At 41.4% G+C, this 21,858-nt stretch overlaps 1 protein-coding gene across 3 annotated transcripts in view; it reads right to left on the reverse strand.

Moving 5' to 3' along the window:
• The window catches only part of TFB1M (transcription factor B1, mitochondrial), a 52,410-nt gene that overhangs the window by 25,964 nt on the left and 4,588 nt on the right, over positions 1-21,858 (reverse strand). For all 3 annotated transcript variants that reach the window (XM_053913651.2, XM_024551987.4, XM_045188932.3), the window contains exons 3-5: positions 15,194-15,302; positions 13,686-13,837; positions 5,380-5,499 (exon numbers count right to left, since the gene is read on the reverse strand). In XM_053913651.2, the coding sequence (XP_053769626.1) occupies positions 5,380-5,499; positions 13,686-13,837; positions 15,194-15,302 (381 nt within the window). The remainder of the gene's footprint in view (positions 1-5,379; positions 5,500-13,685; positions 13,838-15,193; positions 15,303-21,858) is intronic.

The following is a 21,858-nucleotide window of genomic DNA, read 5'->3' on the forward strand; positions in this document are numbered from 1 at the left end:
AGTGGTGCTAGAATCTAGTGGGTGCAGGCCAGGAACGCTGTTAAATATCCCACAGTGCACAGGACAGCCCAGCAACAAAGAATTAGCTGGACCGAAACGTCAATAGTGATGAGGTTGAGAAACCCTGGTCTAATCTATTTGAATTCCTTTTTGTTTGATCAAAAAGGTCCTAAAAGAATACCAACCCCCCCGCCAAAAACAAAACAAAACAAAAAACAAAACAAAAATGCCAAAAGCTTCCCAGAATATCATGTTTATTTTACCCATGGAGCAGGTGTGTGTGTGTGTGTGTGTGTGTGTATGTGTAAAACTGAAGAAGTCAACTAGTGATTCTGGCAAAAAGGATGAAGACTTCAATTCCGTCAGGAGAATGGGTGTGAGAATGGCTAGATTAAGAGGCAGGATGTAGGGGATGTCAGAAGTTGGTAACTAGTGGCTGGTTGTGAGGGTGAAGGAAAGGGGAGGGACGGGGTACTTAAGATGACCTCGGGGTTAGGCTTGGATGCCCTGACCTGAGCAGATGAGTAATGGGGTGGCAGGGGGTGGGGATGGGGAGCAGGCCTGGGGTGGGTAGATAGAAGTAGACTCCGTTTGGCACATGGATTCGATGTTTTCTCATTTCTTCGTTTCCTGAAGAAGGCTGCTGCAGTAACTTCTTTAGTCAGCGCATTTTTAGCTGTCTGCTTCAGCGCACGTCAACTTCACGGACCTCCAGGACTTAGACACAGCCTGTGGCCGTGCAGGACCCTGCCCACATCCCTTCCTACCCCCACTGACACTTCATTTCACTGTATTTCATACACACACAAAACTGTCAGCTGCAAAACTGCAATTCTGTTTCTTTCTCAGAATTATCATTCTTATTGCTTATCTCATTCTTGCATAGTTACAAATGCATAACTAGAATTAAATTAGATCGTAACATTAAACACCCTTATTCTTATTCAACACTGATTTTTAAAAAGGATGACTCTTTTACTTCTCTACAATTATAAAATTGACTTTTAGTACGCACATTTACGGTTTTTTTAGACTCACCCATTTTCAAAACAATTCAAGGCAACTTACAATAACAATACTGGTATAGTAAGTATAAAAGTCAGTGATAAAAGTGAACGACTCAAGTTACCAAGAGAAGGAAGAGAGGAAGAATGCCGTTAAATCATCCTGGCTGAAGGCTGTTAAAGCAACTAAATACGAAACTTAGTTCAGAACTTCTTCCCAGAACCAGAGCAGCAAGGCCACACGGGGACTCTGAAAGCTTTGTCTACCACCAGGAACCTACTGGGCTACTGCTGGTACCCTGCCCGAGCTCCTGCCTCTGGGCCCTGCCCCCACCTCCCAGCTGCGGTGGGCGCGGGGTGCTGACGGCTCCCAGAGCAGGACCCTTTCACACAGAGGACAGGCACGCCTGAACTCGTCTGCAATGCTGTCCTCAGAGGTCAGGCTCGGGTGCCCCAAGTCCTGACCTTCCCTTTGTGTCATGGTGTATTGTCATTAATTCATCTAAAATGGTATTGACACAATTTATGCTTTGAATCTCCAACATGTGTGGGAGTAACTTGCTCCATATACTATAGTTAATAGTCAAAATCAGATAAAAATTATATTTATGTCTGAAAAAATATAATCCACACCACTGCAGCAAGATATTACAAGTTGGTTCATAAATACTTGTTTCCCGTATTTTTTGGACTATAAGATGCACTTTCCCCCCAAATTTGGGAGGAAAATGGGGGTGTGTCTTATAGTCCAAATGTAGCTTACTTTTACATTGGTGAAATATTATGTTTTTTATGTTATTAAATATTTTACATTTTTTACTTCAAAAATTTTTTTTTCCTATTTTCCTCCTCTAAAACCTGGGTGTGTCTTATGGTCTGAAAAATACGGTATATTCAAAACAGTAACATCTATCTTCCACTAACTGCCTCCTCGTGCCAGAGGCTCATATTACGCACTTTACATTGATTATCTCAATCCTTCAAGGATGGCATTATTGCCCCAATTTGATGTATTAAAACTCAACCTACTAACCTGAGCAAGTCCTCATAACTAGGAGCGCTGGAATCCCAACCGGTCTAGCTGACTTCACAGTACTTCTAGTTTTTCCACTAGAAAATGCTGCCTCTACCCTGTCAATCAAAAGAGCCTGTTCCAATTGTTATGTTATGTATCAGTGACTTTCCTCATAGGCCGGAGTATAGGATACAGTCAGATGTAACACCTGGCCATGCTATGGAAAGGATGTTAGGTTACCAGACTCATGGTGACACTTGATAAAAGAAAAATAGATGGCAGAATTTTGAGGGAATAGTTAATAGCTCAGTATTTATCAAACTTCAGTAACGGGCAAACTAGCTGAAAAAAATTACTGTGGGACCCCAGAAATACATGGATTCTTGGGGATCTTTAGGGGTCAGCTTGAGAAACCTAAAGTTTGCTTTCATGGAAGCATTTTCTTTCTTTAAAAAATATTTTATTTATTTACATTTAGAGAGAGGGGAAAGGAGGGAGGAGAGAGGGAGAGAAACATCAATGTGTGGTTGCCTCTCATTCGCCCCCTACTGGGGACCTGGCTTGCAGCCCAGTTATGTGCCCTGACTGGGAATGGAACCAGCAACCTTCTGGTTGGCAGGCGGGTGCTCAATCCACTGAGCCACACCAGCCAGGGCGGAAGCATTTTGTAGTTCTGATTTCAAACTGAAAACGGGACATTTTGTCCAATGATAATAATTTTACTAACTAAACAGTGAAATGAAAATACAAAATTTAAAAAATTCTAACTTAAAATCTGTATGCTACAAACTCTAGTAGTTTAAGAAACACTAGAGTAGACCAATTAATCAGATTTTAAGAACCTGAGAGGTTGTGTTCTGTGTAGATAGAAAAGAATTTCGGGTTCCAACTTCTGGGACTGCCCAAAGAAGTTAAGGAGAGTGAAGGATTTGGCAAGAATTTTGTCCAACTAGTCAAAGAGAATCGTAATGGTTCCCCAGTAGTGAAAGTTCCGCCAGTGAAGGTGACTGAGTTAGTTTAATCTAAAGACTGATGGACAGAAGGGACAACAGATTCTCATAGGAAAAATCTTAAGGTGGGGAGAAATAGGCCCATCTTGTCATATCACAAAAGAAATTCTCTACATCTAATTCTGAAAGAGTTTTGCCTGAGAGTAAGTATTGAATTTTAGCAAATTTCTTCTGAGCATCTACAGAGAGTTACTCAGCTCCCCCTAGAGCCTGCCTGTACCTCTATCTTAGCCCTCAGTGATCTTCACCAGTGTAGTAGTTACTCGACTGTCTCTCTTCGCATATAGAGGGTTTAGCCAGAGGGGCAGCCTTGTACTATTGTTTTAACATCCTTGTAACACTCTTCCCCTTTCTTAAGAAAACAGACTTTTCTAAAATTTGCTCAATGTAACTATCAGCCAAATATTTTCTAGCTTTCTTCAGAGTATTTATAAGCTGCTCTAATATGGTAAAACTACTTCAAAGCAACAGAGAATTCTTATTCTTTGAGAACTAAAATGTAATCCTTTGATTTACTGTTTTCCTTTATCATAATACGTTCTCTCTGTCCTCCCCAATAATTGCCTTCCTAGATTACAAATAAATTCCTGCATGTAATGTTTTCAATATGATGAAAAGCATGTAAAGAAAATTACGTTTACTTTTGCCAAAAAGCAAACATACCTTGATAAAAAGAGAATCAAAAACATAGCTAGCTCTTTTTCCCCAAATATTAAATATTTTCATAAGGCCTTACTCCTTAACTAACAAGGGTAACTTATCCCTAAATCAAAGAAGTTGATAACTTCTAAACACCATCAAATGCCCTCAACAAGGTAAATAAAACAAAGAAACTTTCCACCACAAATATTCCAACATCTGCTCTAGGAAACCCGTGGAACAATTAGGTAGCCTAAAGTTGCTGGGTTATGGTCATAACCCAAACTATAAAAAAGCTGAAGATAAAGACCCTGGTTTCTGATATAACTGGGTCTGGCACTATTCACAATGTTACATACACAGCTGTATGCAAGACAAGAAGCAAGCAAGCGATATGATCCCTTGGGTCTTTTTCATACAACGGGCACCTGTTCTAGCATGGAAAATTCCTGAAAGGACAAACGTATTGAATTTGGTGATGACCTACAAGACATCTCAGTTACCAAATTCTGCCTAGGACCTAACAGGATCTATTATTTTGAAAGAAGTAATTTATAACGTCTGAAGCCTTGAGACACTGTAAGGCGGTGGTACTGAGAGGGAGTTCCCCGAGCTGCTTTAGAAAAAGCTGACTGTGAAGTATGTTACGTAAACGGGGGATGGTCTGGCCCCTGCAGTCACAGGAAACCTCCCCTAACTGTGGCGGACAGCAGCGCAGAGGGAGTGGAAGGTGGTAACGAAGAACACCGAGCCTTCTCGGACACACTTCAGGATGCACACGTGGGTCCAGCACTATCAGTGCCCCATTCTAAACCTAAAATCTGTCTCTAAACCGAAAACCCCATAAACACTTTTACCGCGCCATCTACTTGACTGCCAGATGACGGAAGGGAAGCTCTGCCTCCAGCCTGGAGAACTCTGCTCCGCACTAGCTGTGCCTCCTGCAGGCAGACCCCGGCGTCTGCCTGACGGGGTTCCCACCCCTGCTGCACCCCGCTCTCCACCCTCTCCACCCGGCCCAGGGCTTTCATGCAGATGCTCAATGTCCATTCAAAGAAGAAACAGATGAGTTTTTATGGCACATGTCAGACGCCAGACATAATTTAATTTTTGGCAGAGAAACTTTATTTCTGTAATTAGAACTTATGTTTCTGTAATTAGTATATAATAGTCAAAGTCTAATTTAATATTCAGCTATTTTGCCAGAGATCATTGTAAGTAACATTACCAAAATAAGGTCTCTCAAAAAAAATGGAAAAAATTTCACGAAAACTAGTGTTTGATGTACATTAGTGAGAAGTCTCTAGCACAAATCACACACACAAAAAAAATACTGATTTTTTTTTTTGAGGATTGGCTGACCATATAACTTATCTTCCATACTAGGATATTTCAGGTGTAAAAGGAATAATAATAATAATAATAATAATAATAATAATATCACTAACACCAGGGCAACATGGATAAAACTAGACATTTAGTCCTTCTAAATATGGGAGAGAAAAATTAGACTAAAAACTATAATTTTTAAATTCATATTGTAATTTTTATGCTTCTTATTCGGAGAGGTAAAGAAAAACTTAAGGTGCAGTTTGCATATAAATTAAGATTAGATCCTAGAGATAATTTCCTATGACACACCCTCAGAGCAGCAAAGAATGCAGTTAAAATCCTAACTCTGGTACAGTGAAACAAACAGAGAGAGACTGACCTCCGGTTTGGGCACGAAAGCCCGGCCTGGAATCGTGAAGAGGTGCTGCACGTGGCAGAGGTGCTGGGCCATCACGGAGAGGCGACTGCGCTGCCTGCTGCCTGTGCTGGCTGTGAGTCTCTACGGAAAGGCAAGAAGGCATTATTAGCAAATAACCAATCCAGTCTGATCACAGTCAAAAGGTAAACAGCTAATAGAAAATATAAGAGTAACTCAAATGAACTATAAACTATGCTCAGCCACACTGCAAATTAGGGACAGGCAAATTAAAACCATAATGCGATATAATTTCACATCCATAAAATGAGCAAAGTTTAAATGACAAAGGAAAGGACCTGGTAGAACCTAGTCCCGGTGACGGTTTGGAGCAGCACGGCTTGTGGGGGGGGACTGGTACAAGCCCTTGGGACCACAGCTGGACAGCATGCGGAGCACAGCTGAGGCTGAGTACCCCGCAGGATCCCTTAGGTTTACCTTTAGGACTTCATCCTAGAGAAGTCTGTATAGTCACACAGGGAGATGTGCATTAGAATGAATGTTCATTGCAACATTATACGCAACGTAAAAAAGGTGTAAAAACATAAAGTCCATCGCAGGGGACTGAATAAGTAAATTGTGGTCATTTGGAATACTAAATGGAATGCTGAGTAAAAGTTAAAATGAACAACAAGGGTTACCAACATGGATCCCAAAATAGAGTAAAAAATAATTAAGTGGAAGAAAATAAGTACAGTATGACTTCACTTATATAAAAATTTCAAAAGATTACTTATTTGGTGTGTGTATGTGAATGTATCTATATTTGCAGTGCCCGTGAAAACCATGCACAGAAATGATGAAGACACATTTTAACACAGTACAACTCAGGGAAGGGATATAAAGGAAACAGAAGGCTCCAAACAAATCTACATTATTTCACTGCTTACAACAGATACGAAAAATGGCAATATGTTAAGACTGGACAAAGCTGGTTGAGGATAAAAAAAAACCAGGCACACTCATCTTTCTAAAATGTATCCCACTTCTCTGTGTTCTGCAAGTTCACTAGACATTCTAACCCTCTCACGAGACCCCGGGCCAACCTTCGCGCCACACTGGGCCAGGGATGCTGGGCCAGGGATGCGGGCGGTGTGCCTCGCCGCGAACGAGCAGTGCTTTTAGACTTGCGTCCACGGCGTGGGGTGTCCGCTTTTCTGCTTCACTGTTCTGTGCTGACCTCCAGCAGCCCCCTTTACTCTGCTGCTTCTAACCTGGGCATGAAAACCACATCATCTGACAATTCTGTCTTAAGTGAAATTTTAAAAATAGGTTTTAAATTGAAATGCTGAGAAAACTTCCTATGGGCCAAGTTGGCTGTAGATGATGTACCACCCCTCATCTTCTCTCTTTTTATTTTAAATTATCTGGCTCTTGTCTGTGTTTGGACAGTTAAAATCATTGGGAAGCTGAGTGCATGACAAGTGATGAGGTACTACAGTATATCTGACAGAATGGACTCCTCCTTATTACAGTGTGAAACCAAGAGCTATATATACCCCGTATTTTGCCATGGATAATGTGCAGTTTTTGCCCAAATTTCTGAGGGAAAAATAAGGATGTGCATTATACATGGCAAAATACAATATTCTTAAGCAAATACCAAAAATATAGAGACAAATAATGGAAGTACGGATTTAAGTTAAAAAGTAAGCTTATGGATCAAGCAGTCAAAACTATTTCTATTTCTTGATTAAAAAAGAGCTTAATTTTACCACTGGTAAAACATTAATTGAAAATGCACTGTGCAAATTGGCACAGTTTAAAGCAGTTTTGTATAAAACTAAAATCTAGCATGAACATAATCACAAAATTAGAAAATAAACCAAAAGGAATGCCCAGATTTAAAAGATTATTATTTCATCTTGGATTTTCTTCCAATTTGCCATTTTACATCTGAAATGTATGTTTCCACAGATGAATCAAGAGATTTGAAAACTACTTTACTGGGAAAGCAAACCGGTGAGGAGGCACGGAGGGGGAGCTACTGTGCTGCAAAAAGACACAGTGGGGGCTATTTCCCTCGCAGTGCTGGCTGTCCACTCCCGCGGAGGAGGGGCTGTCCTGACCTGTACCGTGACCCACCCGATCTTTGTAGCAAAGGCAGCCGTGGTGTGGAAATGAAAACGTGTGAACCACACGGCTCAACTTGGAAGACAGCAGCACACATACCTGCCCTGACTCATTAAGGAAAATGCAAGCCACAGACCAGGAAGCTCTGCGCAGGACTTCTTTACAAGCTAGCTAAAGAGGTAAGTGGCCAAGCGGCCCCTTGGAGACGATTTGGTATTTCTGTGATACATGTGTTAGAGGTAAAGCTATGAAAATTCAAACTCCACCAGAAGACAGGTGGCTGCAACAGCCAAAGGCCAGGAAACCAAAGCAGTTAATTTTTCAGTGAAGGGAAATGTCTAACCTTTGAGCTTTTAAAAGCATTCTAAGTCTAAGGGGAAAGAAGGGGTCAAAGAATTCACAAGCCCAGAGTTGCTGAAATACTTTTTTTCCCCTTACTCATCTAAAATAATTTCAAGTACAAGTAGAAAAAATTGGCTTATACTTGAGAAGTGAAACAGCCACACATTAGTGACAAAGAGAACTACATATTAATGACGAGGTGACTCCCCCCCCTGCTAGGGACGTGACCGTTAAACAGCCAGGGTCCCTGGAGATGCTGGGAGGTGAGGAGACTAATGCTGGACCGGAAAGAAAGGACCTTAGGGCCACATGGAGATGCTAAACATCATGACTTCGGCAGAGAACATATGGCTTGTGTTCAAGTGCAGCTTTCCCCGTAACTAGCTCTGTGACCTTTTAGAAAACACTAAATTACTCTGAGCCTCAGTTGCATCATCTATACAATGAGGCTACATAAGATTTGTTAAGGTCTCATTTACTGCTCCACAGTCTGACTCTATTTTATAAGCTGTAACTTTAAACTGTCTATATGTCCCTCAAGGTGTGTGAGCTGAATTCATACATTCAGACCCTGTAGTCCTAGAGAGAAAGAAGAGGGTTGTGCTTATTTATTTTGTAACTCACTAAGTCAAACAAAGAAAATGTTTAACAGTGCCTTCTGTGGCTAAAATACAAAATTACAAATACGATAGTGTCAAGAGCAAAGAGAATATATAAGAAAATGATGTTATTTATTCTCCTGCTGAAACCTTCACTTGCAAAATGGGAAAATCAGTCAGAGGACAAGTGTTACCCATACTTCTAAGGCATTTCTTAAATTATAGACTCAGTATAAACTCCTTTCAAAATTCATACTGAAATTTAAGTAAAATCAGCTTTTTTTGTTAAAGAAAAATAATTGCATGTGGTGTTGGAGCAACACTATCATTAATAACCACTACTGATACTCTGAGTCACTGAAAATATTATTCCACCTCTAAAGCCTCTGTTCCTTTGTTCTTTCTCCCAAAAGAATGAGCGTACATAGTGTTTTGCACCTCTATTGTGTTTTTCAAGAACAGAAATGCCATAATAATCATGTCAGCTGAGAAGAACTACCCAAGGACAAATCCAAAGGTCGAGAAAACAAAAAGAAAACTATCAGCATGACCTCAGTTCAAACCCACAGCAGAGAATTAACAGACTCACGGGCAGGGAGTGACCCAGACCTCGGGAAAGTGGGGACATCATCATAAAGGGTCTCACACTGTTGTGACGACTTTACGGCTACATGCTCTCACGCAGTTTCTCAGGCTCGGCGGGTACTGACTTTTGGGGCCGGTTGATGCTCAGTGATTCTCTGTTGTGGGGGGCTGTCCTGTGCACTGAAGGATGTTTACCAGCACCCCTCCCCTCTACCCACCAGAAACCAGAAGCACCCCTGCCTTGTGACAACCAACAATGGCCCTGAGGGTGGTGTGTCCAAGTCACTCCATTAAGAATCACCACTGTCAAGGGGAACATGGTAAAGGGAGAGGGGTGGGCCTAAGAAATAAAATCCGTAGTACCCTCATACATTATTTGAGAGGAAGGAACCTAAAGTGGACTAATGCAATCACATAATCTAGTCTCAAAGGAATTCTGATATTAAAAAGTTTTTCACAGAAGCAACAGGAAGTTGGATAAAACACATGAAACAAGTTTTCCTAACCGGGCAGCGAGCCGTGGGGGGCTGTGATCACTGAGAGAGAAAGGAGATGAGCCGGTGACCGCCCAGCTTGCAGCCGGAGGCCATTCTCTGGCTGCGGCACAAGGAGGAACCTGTGGAGCCTAGAGGTCTCCTTGACTTGAGCAGAGAGTCTGGAGTCCTGGGAGGCCTGGTAGCCAGAACTCGTGGGGCAGACTGCTGGAGACACGGGAACACACACAGGGTGGGGAGTGCAGGGTGGGGGGAGAGAAAGAGAGAGAGAGAGAGAGAGGAAGAAAGTGAGCGAGAGCTCCTGAGATAGGCTCTTCAAGTCTTTGGCTGAGCACAGACCTGGGAGTGCATGAGGCTAACTCCTCAAGGCTTGGGACATTGAGAGGCTGGAGAAAGTAGCATCGGAAGGCAGGACAAAATGGACTCACAAAGAGCTGAAACCAGTTTGCATCCCCAACAGCTAAAGTGGAGAGCCCTATAATACACAGGGAACTGGATGGATTCCTCACAAAAGGTGGGACTTAGAGAAGCGGGATTTAATTAGCCTCAGATTAACGGCTGCTCTGGATCAGTCATAACCAAGTTTAAGAGGAAACCTCAAACCAATCTGCAAGCAATTATCTACAGGCCAGAACGAAACCCACCACTCAACCCAATACAACAAAATCCAACTCCCAAAAACAATGAAAAAACGAAAACCTCACAATATCTCATGTCTTGTCAAAAACTGCCGGGCTTACAAAGAAGCAGAAAAATGAGCCCCATCGCAAAGAGGGGGTGAAAGTCAGCTGGTAAACAGTACTGAAGTGACAGAGGTGATGAAATTAGTAAACAAAGATCTTAAAACAGCTCTGTATGTTGTACATATGCACAATGATGCCAAGGAACGCATGAGCATAGAGAGAGAAAGGGAAGATATAATGAGACCCAAATGGGACTTCTAGAAATAGAAATACATCTGAAATAAAAAAGAAATTGAGCAGAATCAACAACAGCTTAGACACTGCAGAAATATGTGGTGAATTTAAAGACACAGTAATTGGAATTTATTTTGACATATGGTGAATTATTAAATTTTTTCATAAGAATTAATGAAGTATGCATGCATTTGCTAAATGATTCTTTTCTCCTCTGATTCATAATTTGACCATCACCCTGAATTAAGCCATCTGATTCTGGGCCTTCCGGGCCATCCTCGGTCTGCCTCGCGTGTCACAGCGCTGACTACTGGAGCTTTACAAGGCATCTCAGCACTTCACGGCCCGTCTTCTCTCACCCGCTTCTTTTCCAAAACCTCTTACCCATTCTCACAGGCCCGCTTCGCAAGGGGGTACCTGGACCTTAACTACATTTCAAGATGTTATATAAACAGTACATCTCCAAATACTTTTTACTTCTCTTTCCAATAACAACATGTTTTATTTACTTCAATCCTTGCTGTATTTAGTGTTCTGTTTATTTATCACTAATTCAATCCTAAACTCTCCCCAATGTTCAATATATACAACCATGATAGGTACTTTATCAAATTTCTGATCTGCTCTGATGTGAACTCAACGCTCTTGCTCTTCTGAAGAGTCCCTCCACCTTTGTCAGACCTCCTGTCTCCTAGACTTCACGCCCTCTTTCTTCTTGCGTGTCTGCTCAGACCAGTGCTGATACAGGGTGTTGTCACTATGTTGCAGGTGTAGATAAAGATCAGCAGGTCAGTGAAGGGCACACTTTTCAATAAACGGTGCTACGTTAATTAGCATCATATAACAATACTAAAACTGGCTTCTACTTCAACCATCCACAAAATCAACCCCAAGGGGATTATAAACATAAGTTTGAAAGGCAAAACAATAAAGCTTCTAGAAGATAACGCAAAAAAGTATCTTCATGATCTCAGGCTATAAAAGGATTGTTTCAGCAAGACACAAAAAGCACTAACCATAAATTTAAAATTATGAAGAGCAGCTCTTCAAAAGACACTGTAAAAAGACAGTAACAACACGCCACAGTGGAATATCCGCAGCCCACTTAACTAACAGGGAGAGTAAGAAGAATATCTAAGAACCCCTTCAAATCACTGCGAGAACGACGAGCAACCCAACAGAAAACTGAAGGAAAGGCGTGCACTTCACAAAAAAGTGCTTACCCCAAAGGGCAATAAACATGTAAAACGGCGCTCAATTTCATTAGAAATCAGCAAAAGACAAAATAAAACCACAATGACACACCATTCTCCCAAGATTAAAAAAAAAGTGCAAATCTGGCAAAAGCAAGTACTGGCAAGGATAGAAGCCAAGGGAACTGCTGGTGGGAATGTAAAACAGGCATAATGACTTGCGAGAACAATTTGGCATTATCTCGCGAGAGCGAAGATCTGCAGCCCTGTCAGTCCAGCATTTCCATGTGCCTATCCGCTCCAGCTGACCTAAACAGAAGAGTGCTCACGACCACTTCGCCTGTAGTAACAAAACCCTGAAACTAACTCAGCATCCCAAAACAGGAGGAAGGGCAGATAAATGAGGACAGAGTCAAAGAGTGGGTGGTATAAAGCTATACAAATACACTGCACCTATGGGCAATGTGAGTGAATCGGGATAAAAAGGATACATACTGCGTGAGTCCATTTGTATAAAGTTCAAAAGTGGACAAAAACTAAAGTACATTAATTATATATAAGAAGTGGGGGGGGAATGGAGACAACTCTACTTAAACAACAATAAAAATACTGCAATAAGACAGAATCTATGTGATAAACTACAGAGACAACAAATCACGAATCCATGGTATCGATGACCTTTGCCACAGGGGACAGAAGATATAATCTCAATGAGGCATCCAAGAGAGTGTCAAAGATGTTGGCAATTTAATTAAGTTGACTTGAGTGGAGGAGATTCAGCTGTTCTTTTTGTTGAACCATATATATGAGGTCTGTCCGGAAAAATCCAGCCATTGCTAATATAATGAGAATGGTTTGCACAACATCAACGTAACCTGGCAGCCAAGGACAGCAGACTAGAATGTGCATGTGTGAACAATGACGACTTCACCGTACTAGTCAGTGGGGGCGGTAGGTGCTGTTGAGTGAGCATATGTACCATGTGGCCGTCACATTCAAAATGACTGAGCAGGTAGAGCAATGAATCTGCATCAAATTTTGCATTAAGCTTGAACATTCCTCTGCAGAAACTATTTGGATGATTCAGAAGGCCACAGCTTTGGGCAACTGGTGATTGGCAGCTTCATCATAACAACACGCCCTCTCATTCATCACATCTGCAGAGTTTTTTGGCAAAAATTCAAATCACCCAGGTGACTCAGCCCCATCACAGCCCAGATTTGGCACCCTGCGACTTCTGGCTTTTTTCAAAACTAAAATCACTTTTGAAAATAAAGAGATTTCAGACCATCAATGAAATTCAGGAAAATATGATGGGGCAGCTGATGGTGATTGGGAGAACTGTGTGAGATGCCTACTTTTAGGGGACTGAGGTGTCACTATCCTATGTACAATGTTTCTTGTATCTTCTTCAATAAATGTGCCTAGTTTTCATAGTACATGGCTGTATACCTTCTAGACAGACCTCGTATATACATTATCTACTCTCTCATACTTGTATGCCATAACAAACAATTTTAAGAAACACTTACAGTCTGTAGATTCCCTGACCTACCCTGGAGGTTTCCTTTCCAGGGAGTGAACTGGGAACACGAGTGCCGTGGGCACGCAGGCATAGCCGGGTGGGGAGTATGTGAAAGTCTCTCTCAGTAAGGAGACACCAGTCCCCTTCCCTCTCTCAGCTCCCAAGTGACTGTAACATTCTTTAACTGTGATCCCATTGAGTTCAACACATCAATGACAGCACGTCATGTGCCCATCCCTGCGTATAATGCGTCACAATGTCACACAGGCTCCATCTTTCTCTAATTGTGCTGTGGCCACTTGTCCTGTGTTTACTACTCGGCCTCCTCAGTGGGCAGCACATCGCTCATGCTCAGCATGGAGAGCGGACAGCAGCTGCTTCTGTCACCGTCATCACGTTTCACCTTTTTGCGCTGTGGCTGGGTTTTTCTGTGTGTAACGGGGCAGTAACTTCAGAAAACACAGTCTGCGATGAAAATGCAAGGCTATTTTGTCTTGGAATTTGATCATGTGATGAAATAGCCAGAAAAAATGAAAGCTTACCTCTGCCACTTCCTGTTGAAAAGTCAGAGTCATCTGGGTCCTGCCGTAAGCAAACGGTCCATCTCGCTGAGAAACATTTTCAAGCCACTTGATTATCAGTGGAGTTGATACACTGAACGGCAGATTTCCAATAATATGTACATTTGGAGGATCTGTTGGCAGGAGGAAAAAACCACTTGAAATGATTTCATCAATACGTTTTGAATACAATTTTACTGAAGAGTAAAGTCAAACTAAATATTAATAGCATCTAATAAAAATATATGAAAAAACTATGGCTGAGTATTTTCTACTTTATTTATCCTTCAAAAGCAATGTTTTTCCACAATTGGCTTTGAATTAAGGAAAAAATTCTACCTAATTAGTATTCAGTCAGTGAAAGTCCTCAGGTTTTTGGCTTAGGAAAAATATACAGAAGAATTGCTTTGAGGAAAACAGTAATTCACTTCGGACATGAAGAGGTCCAGGTGCTTGTGCGGCACCCAGACGAACCTGTCGGGGGCCGGATGTCCAGGGAGGGGCACTGCCTGGGTATACAGTTCCAAGTGTCTGCGATACGCAGGGAAGAGGTGAAACCACAGGAGAGGAGCAATCCAGGCAAGTCTGCAGCAGAAAAGAAGATGCCCAGGAAGAGAAAAATCTCAGAAACACCATGTGAGAGGTGGGCAGAAAAAATAACCACCAGCTAGAAGAGTTAGAGGAAGCTGACAACAATGCAAGTGGACAATAGGAGGGCCTGGTATCAGGGAAGACAGGAGCAGAGAAGTCTTCCAGAAGAGAGCAGGTGACACTCAAGTGAGCCCGGGAGAACCCAGCCAGATGCCGCTTGGAGCGATTAGCAGCGCACAGTGCTGGGGCGGGGCAGCAACTGCAGGCAGGCTGCCGAGAGGACAAAAGCATGCCGGAAGGTGGAGGGGCAGCACCGACCATGCTGAAGGAGCCTGGCCATGGAGCCAGACACACAGTGGCAGCTGGAGGGGGTGCACCAAAATCGCTCCTACACTCATCCTGAGGGGTTTGTAGGCAAAAATCCCAGCTATTTAGCCCTGCATTCCACAGAGCTGGAGCCCAAAGGTCCCTCGTGAACGCTGCCCACGAAAGGAGAGTGCCTTGGTCGGTCGCTGAGTGGGCGGGACGATGGAAATAAAAGAAAGGTTTGGATGTGGCTTGGTTTACTAAACCCCCCCCTTTTTTTTTTTTGCCATTTGGAAAAAGTAACACCTCATAGTTCACCCCATCCTTATGTGGAATCTTAAAAATGACAAGTTTATTTGAACACAACACAAAGCATTTGAAAAATGAGACAAATAAATTATAGAATTAAGAAAAAGTCATCAGATTTTATATTTTGGAAGAAAGTGGGAAAGCAGAATAAAATTACAATGCATATTAACTATTCTGTTCAGCTAATTTTTAATATATAGCATTTGTAATAAATATAAAATATAAATATTTCTAACATAAATAATTACAAAAAAAAATTAAAAAACCAATCCAAAACCACTTACCATCCTCCCACTGTCTTTTAAGACTTTCTGGAAAAGCCCTTTCTACCTTAAACGTCAACACATCTCCATGGACAATTCTCAGTTTTCCGGGGGCCGCATCAGAAAGCATCTAGATTACAGAAAGATCAATAAAATGAGCTCACGCACTTTGCCAAATACTGAAACTAATTTTTTTTACTTCAAATCTGTGCATTATTAAATCTGAAAAGCCAGAGACTACGAGAGACCATTAATGAACTGACAGTAAATGGTACCCACTGCGATAGACTACTATGGTGGTCCGCTTTTACCATATCGATGACTGGGGGCAGCAACAGATGACAGTATAAAACTAGCTTATAATTTCACAAATGATAGAGTAACATAATTTTGACCCCCAGAATGACTTGTGTTTTTGTATGGATGTAGCAAAAACTCAACTCCTACCTAGAAGTTTTTAAATTAGAGCCTAAACATCATAATGAAATACGGAGAATTAGGAGTAAGTCACATGAAAGACGAGCTTAATTCAACTAAACCTTTATAGCCTAAATACACACATAAGGTTCCCTATGTTACCGAGACCTGTAACTTCATCTGTGGGGAGACAAACCAGGGAGGGAGGCACTGAGCCTGGCCGAGCTGCAGGGGTACTGGAGGCACTCCCAGACTGTGGCATCCCTAATCTTAATACTTCTTGATCCACAGGCACTTCCAACCTAATGAATTATCTGCCATGTTTTAATAGCTTCATCCCTGCCTATTTCTACCTCCTAACCATTTGCTTTCCTTCCTCTTCCTTCAACCTTTCTGAGTAAAAAAGAAAAAGAAAGGGGGGAAGCAGTGTAGTGAAGTACCCTCTCCTCCAATGCCTTTTTCCTTCACCCCATCCCATCCACTTCCGCACCATGCCTTAGAAACGCTCTCACAGCACTACAGGGTGGGTACCTAGCTGCAAAGAGCCTCCGAGCTAAGCCAGCTCTAAATTTGTATCATGTTAAGTGCCCCTGTATCCAACACAAAACTTGATTCTCGAAGTCCTTGGTAAACAAAACCAGATGCAGTCCCTGAGCTTATAAAGTTTGAAATGCAGGAGCGACTATAATCAGTGAGAACAAACATCACTAAAGTAGATTACAAAGGAAGAGGTGAGCATCTTCCATATTAAGTCTCAGCTCAGGGAGCTCAGCACCCCTCAGTCTTGCTTCTCTAGCCCAATCCAAGCTAATTTCTCTCCTCTCTTCTTGCCTAAGTCAGGCAACTGATAGGAAGGATGAAAGCAGCATCACATAGCCAGAGAGAGGACAGAGAGGAGGGGGCCAGTTTGTAGATTACGCCCGCCTTTGGGTCAACACTGTGCCTTGCATGTGCTTCTCTGTAGCACTTACAACACACTGTATCATACTGATGTATCTACAGGTTTCCTTCCCCGTAACAATGTGTGTTCCTTAAGGGCAGCACCTGTTTCTTACCTACCTTAATGTCCCCTGCAGTTACAACAGTATAGGGTGAGTGCTTCACACACATTTGATAAGTGGATGATCAGATGGCATTCAGTTTTTTGTGAAGCTGGAAACTTCCTCACCTAGCCTGTGGGATTTTGGGTTCCTCAAATTTGTAAGGTCAATTAACTTACAAAGACTTATTTCACTGATAATTCCGGCAAAATTATACAAGTAAGTAATGTTTCAGAAATACAGAGCTGAACTGCCTATAATGGTAAGAGGCTAAACATTTTAAGTTTGGGAATCATCTAGTTTGACATATTTAGCCATGGTAGTTCAGCAAAAATAACTGCGTACCTCTTATATTGAAGTACTTATGGATTATTTTAAATTACCATAATTTGTTAAAACTTAATTTGACGCGTTCCAGACAATAAATCTTGGAAAATGTAACAACCACAGTACACTATAAATAAAAGAGGAGACAGCTCTCCATGGGACAGGCGCATACCACATAAAAACTGCACATTTAATGATAGCATTTACCATCAATGGAGAACATTAGAATTTTTTCTACAATTATGCTTCATATAATTAAAACAAAACAAATTAGCACACCAAAAACAAAGAGGCAGAACTAAAAGTCTATGTTTCACGATGTCAATATATAGAAAGTAAGTAATTAGTAATTAAGACCAAAGCAAAACAATGTAAACTGAGCTCTTTGGCATTAATTTACGTGCTCTGGTAACTCAGCCCCATTTGAAATGTTACACTTTTCCACACTGATGTACATGTCTGTATACAAGAAAACTGACACAACGCACATTGATCTTCCTTCCTTAGGTTTAAAGTTACATTTGTATTATGTATTTTTTGGATTCCCCTTCAGGCTTAAGTCAGGTCAATGACAAACCAAACCCTCCCTTGCTTTAAAAGGGCTACCTCTTCCATGACCACTTCGGGGCCTGATCTTCCAGTTTTTGTAGCTTTTCTAATACCTCTTGCTATTTTCAATGGGTCTGCCTCTAGCACTGATCTCTATACTTTTAATTTGAGGTGGCCTAGGAAATCACTTGAAAATTTTTTTTATTGATTTTAGAGAGAGAGGAAGGGGAAGGGAGGGAGGGACGGGGAGAGAGGGAATGGGGGAGGAGTGGCGAGTGGGAGGGAGGGAAGGGGAGAGAGAGAGGAGAGAGAAAGAGTGGGGGGGGAGAGAAAGAGAGCCAGAGAGAGAGAAGGAGGGAGAGAGAGAGACAGAAATCAATTTTGTTGCCTGCTTACTTATGCATTCTTTGGTTAATTCGCGTCTGTGCCGCTACAGGGGATCAAACCTGCAACCTCGGCATATTGGGATGATGCTCTAACCAACTGAGCACCCAGCCAGGGCTAGGAAATCACTTAAGCTATTTTTTGCTTACTTGTTGAGTTTGTCTATGTTACAAATAACTATGGTTACAGCTATATCAAACAAGTTACATGCGTAAAATACGATGTAATCTTGTTACAACAGAAAGTCAAGCAATCTTCCTTTTTTAAAGTTTGCTAGAGGTAAAAGAACTTCAAAATATTATCTCTGATTAAAAACAGCTCCTTTTGCTAGGATGTCTAACTTACTTTTCATGCCCCTTTATAAGATGACAGGAGGGGGAATAATTGTAATAGCAACCACTGATTGGCTACCGGCACCACCAGGCTCTTCACGTAAATTTCTGCCTATCCTTGCAATAAACACAAAAGATAACCAGTATTCCCAGAGGAGAAAGCTGACACTAAAAAAGGTTCAATGATAAGCTCAAGGTCACAAGGCTGGAGGCACACCTGAGATCTGACCACCAGCCTATTTGATTCTCCATCCTAGGAACTTCCCACTTTGCCTATCAAGTAGGGATAATCACTCCATTTACCTGTTATAAAAACCCAGAGGCAATACTAGCAATAACCAATACCTTACTATCTCCAAAATTCCACAAAATAAGTAAATGGCTTAATGGCTAAGAAGAACCCTAGAACTTCTTACTCTGGCCAAGATGGGCTGTTAGGGGCCAAGTATGCCCTTCTGCCCCACATAAAAAATGGACAAAGTAGTCGAAGTGACAATATTCAGACACTGGACAACAGGGAGCATAGGAAAACCCACAAATCCAAGATGCTCAGTAAACCCCACGGACAAGAAATATGAAGAAAATGTCGCCAGGACACATCATGATGAAACTGCTCAAAGTCAGTGATAAAGAGAAATTTTAAAGGCAGCCAGAGAAAACAACAGGAGCAAAGATAAAGATGACGTATTTCTTGTCGGAACAACACCAGAAGATAGTGGAGAAACATCTTAGGAGTACTGAAAGAACACTGCCAGTATGCTTTCCAACAAACGAAGGCAAAATAAAGCACTTTCAGACACATAAGTGCTGAAACATTCATAACCAACAGATTAATACTATACAAAATGCTAGAGAAAGTTCAAAAATGATAGTGGAAATACGGTTAGGGAATACCCAAGATGATAACCATATGAATAAATACTTAAGAATTTTTGCTTATTTAAACTTCTTTAACACAGAATTGACTTTGGAAACAAAAACACATTGCATTGTGCAATTTATAACACATGCGGAAGTATGTGGCTGAGCACAAAGGCCTGGCGGGGAGAGAAGCAAGCAGGCTTCCGTTAAGTGTTTATGCTGAAACTGAAGTGGTATAAGACTTGCAGACCGACTGGGACGTGTGAAGACGTACGCTACACACCTTCAACCAACCGCTGAGATAACAGGACACAGAGTTACAGGTGCTAAGCTGCAGTAGGCTGAGTGCCGGCCCCACAAAGATGTCCACACGCTAGTCCCCAGGACCCGGGACGATGCTCCCTTACATGTAAAAGGGACTGTGCTACGTGATTTAAGATCTTGGAATGGGAGGTATCCTCCTACATCGTCCAGGTGGGTCCGACATAATCACAAGGGTCCTTATGGGAGAGAGGCAGGAAGATCAGGTCAATAGTAGCAGGTGCAGAAGCAATGGGGCCAGGAGCTAATGAATGCAGGTGGCCTCTAGGAGCTGAAAAAGGCAAAGAAACAAATTCTCTCCTGAAGGCTCCACAAGCCCCGCTGACCTTGATTTTAGACCCTCTGATCCCCAAAACTGTAAGAGAAGAAATTTGTGTCATCTTAAGCTACTGAGTTTGTGGTTATTTGTTATAGCATCAATAGAAAACTAATGCATGAGGCAGAGATGGTCAATGGGTGGGAAAAAGCAAGACGCGACTATAAGCTGCCTACGAGAAACCCACTTTAAATATAAAAACACAAATAGGTAAAAATGATGGAAAATATATACCAGGCTAAAACTAATCAAAAGAACACTGGGGTGGCAATATTAATATGAGATAAAATAGATTTCAGAGGAAAGAATATCACCAGTGATCTTGAAAATCATTTCAACTTTTTAAAAATTGAGATATAATTGACATACAACATTATGTTAGTTTCAGGCATACAACATTCAATATACCTGCGTACCCCATTTTATTGAGCTTGGTAAATGTTGCATTCTTCTGTTTGTTTTACAAATTGAAGGCAAAACCCTCCGCCAGCAAAAGGATTACAGCTCTATTACACACTGGTTTTATCACGGTGGCCTGGAACCCAACCCGTGGTACCTCCGAGGTCTGCCAGTAGCTATACACGGAGACATGGTCACTACAATAAGTCTAGTTAACATCGCCACACAGCTACAAATATTTTTCCTGTGATGAGAACTTCTAAGATTTGCCCTCTTAGCCACGGTCAAGTCCCCATGCTGTACATTACAGTCCAGGACTTACTTATCTTTTAACTGCAAATTTGTACCTTTTGAATAATTTTACCCCACCCCTGGCGATGACCAATCTGTTCTCTGTATCTATGAGTTCCATTATGTATTTATTGTAAAAGAATAGACGTCTAAACTAAACATCTGGAAGAAAACGCAGAAATTCTAAGCCCCTATGTTTCCATGGTACCAGGGATTTTCTAGGGCTTCAAAGAAATAACATTACTTTTCTCCTATACATCTTTCCAGATTAGCAGTCTCCTGATCAACCCTTAATTAACACAGGTGCACAGGCATGGGTTAATAATTTGATTAATTGTATCAAAAACTGCATTAAGTGCTTACTAAGTAGGAGGTATTCATTTAATCCTCACACAAACTTATGAGCAAAGGGATGAACGGAGAAAGTTACCCACCCAAGGTCATAGAATGAGCACAGGGTTTGACCCGAGTCTGCGTTCTTTACCACAAACCTGCACTCTGATGCTTTCACGTATGAGATGCATTTTCTGACTTCACCACAAGCTGAGAGTGAACGCTGTATGATCACTATTGTTCTTTCCTCTAAGCTGCCTCCTGATCATATTATCAGAATTGAATTAAGCTACAAATGACATACTTTCAGCTAGAAGACATTTTATAAATTATTACAATTTCTTTAAAAAGTAATTCTATTAGCTTAGAAATCACTAAAATGGAATCCTTAAAATAGATCACTCTCTTTCTGCCTTTACTCAGTTTTATGATTAATTTAGTACCTCTAAAAGAAAGTGGTTTTACATATTGAAACATTCTTTACAGGAAAAAAGTCTATTTGATATTTTAGTACCCGACATTTCTTTTTAAGGTGAATTCCTTTCCTCCATACAAGGCACTAAGAATTTTGCTTCTTGTACCAAAACAGGTAAGTCAAATATATATTTCCTGCAGAGTAATTTAGCTTGAAATTAACATCCTAATATTTAGGAAAAAAGAGCACAAAATTTTTGATAATCTAGGCTTCCCAATGTTCACTTTCATTATTAAGTGACACAATTAGTCAGTTAATCAGAGAGCTGCATAGATAGTCAACCTTTTTATTCCCCATCTGAGGCATTACCGAGCACCTGCCATGTGCCAGGCACTCTCGTACATGGTAGAAACCCAGCGGGGGACAACAGGTAAATGAGAACACAGAGATAGTGTCAGACGACGGTAACTCTAATGAGAAAATAAAACAAGGCAGATTAGGACTGCAGGGACTGCGGGGTGGCGGGGGGGCAGATGAGATAAGAAGGGTGCACCTGTCTTTTAACTATTCTGTCTTCAATGATCTGTAGCTGATATCGGAGAGGAGAATATGTACATTAAAATGGCAATGAACAGAAATGTGATTCACCTCCCTGCGTAATGAGAAAGAACTGCATATAACAGAAGGTGAGATTGAGGGTG

Source organism: Desmodus rotundus, chromosome 11, assembly GCF_022682495.2.
Source record: "Desmodus rotundus isolate HL8 chromosome 11, HLdesRot8A.1, whole genome shotgun sequence".
Classification (NCBI taxonomy): Eukaryota; Metazoa; Chordata; class Mammalia; order Chiroptera; family Phyllostomidae; genus Desmodus; species Desmodus rotundus.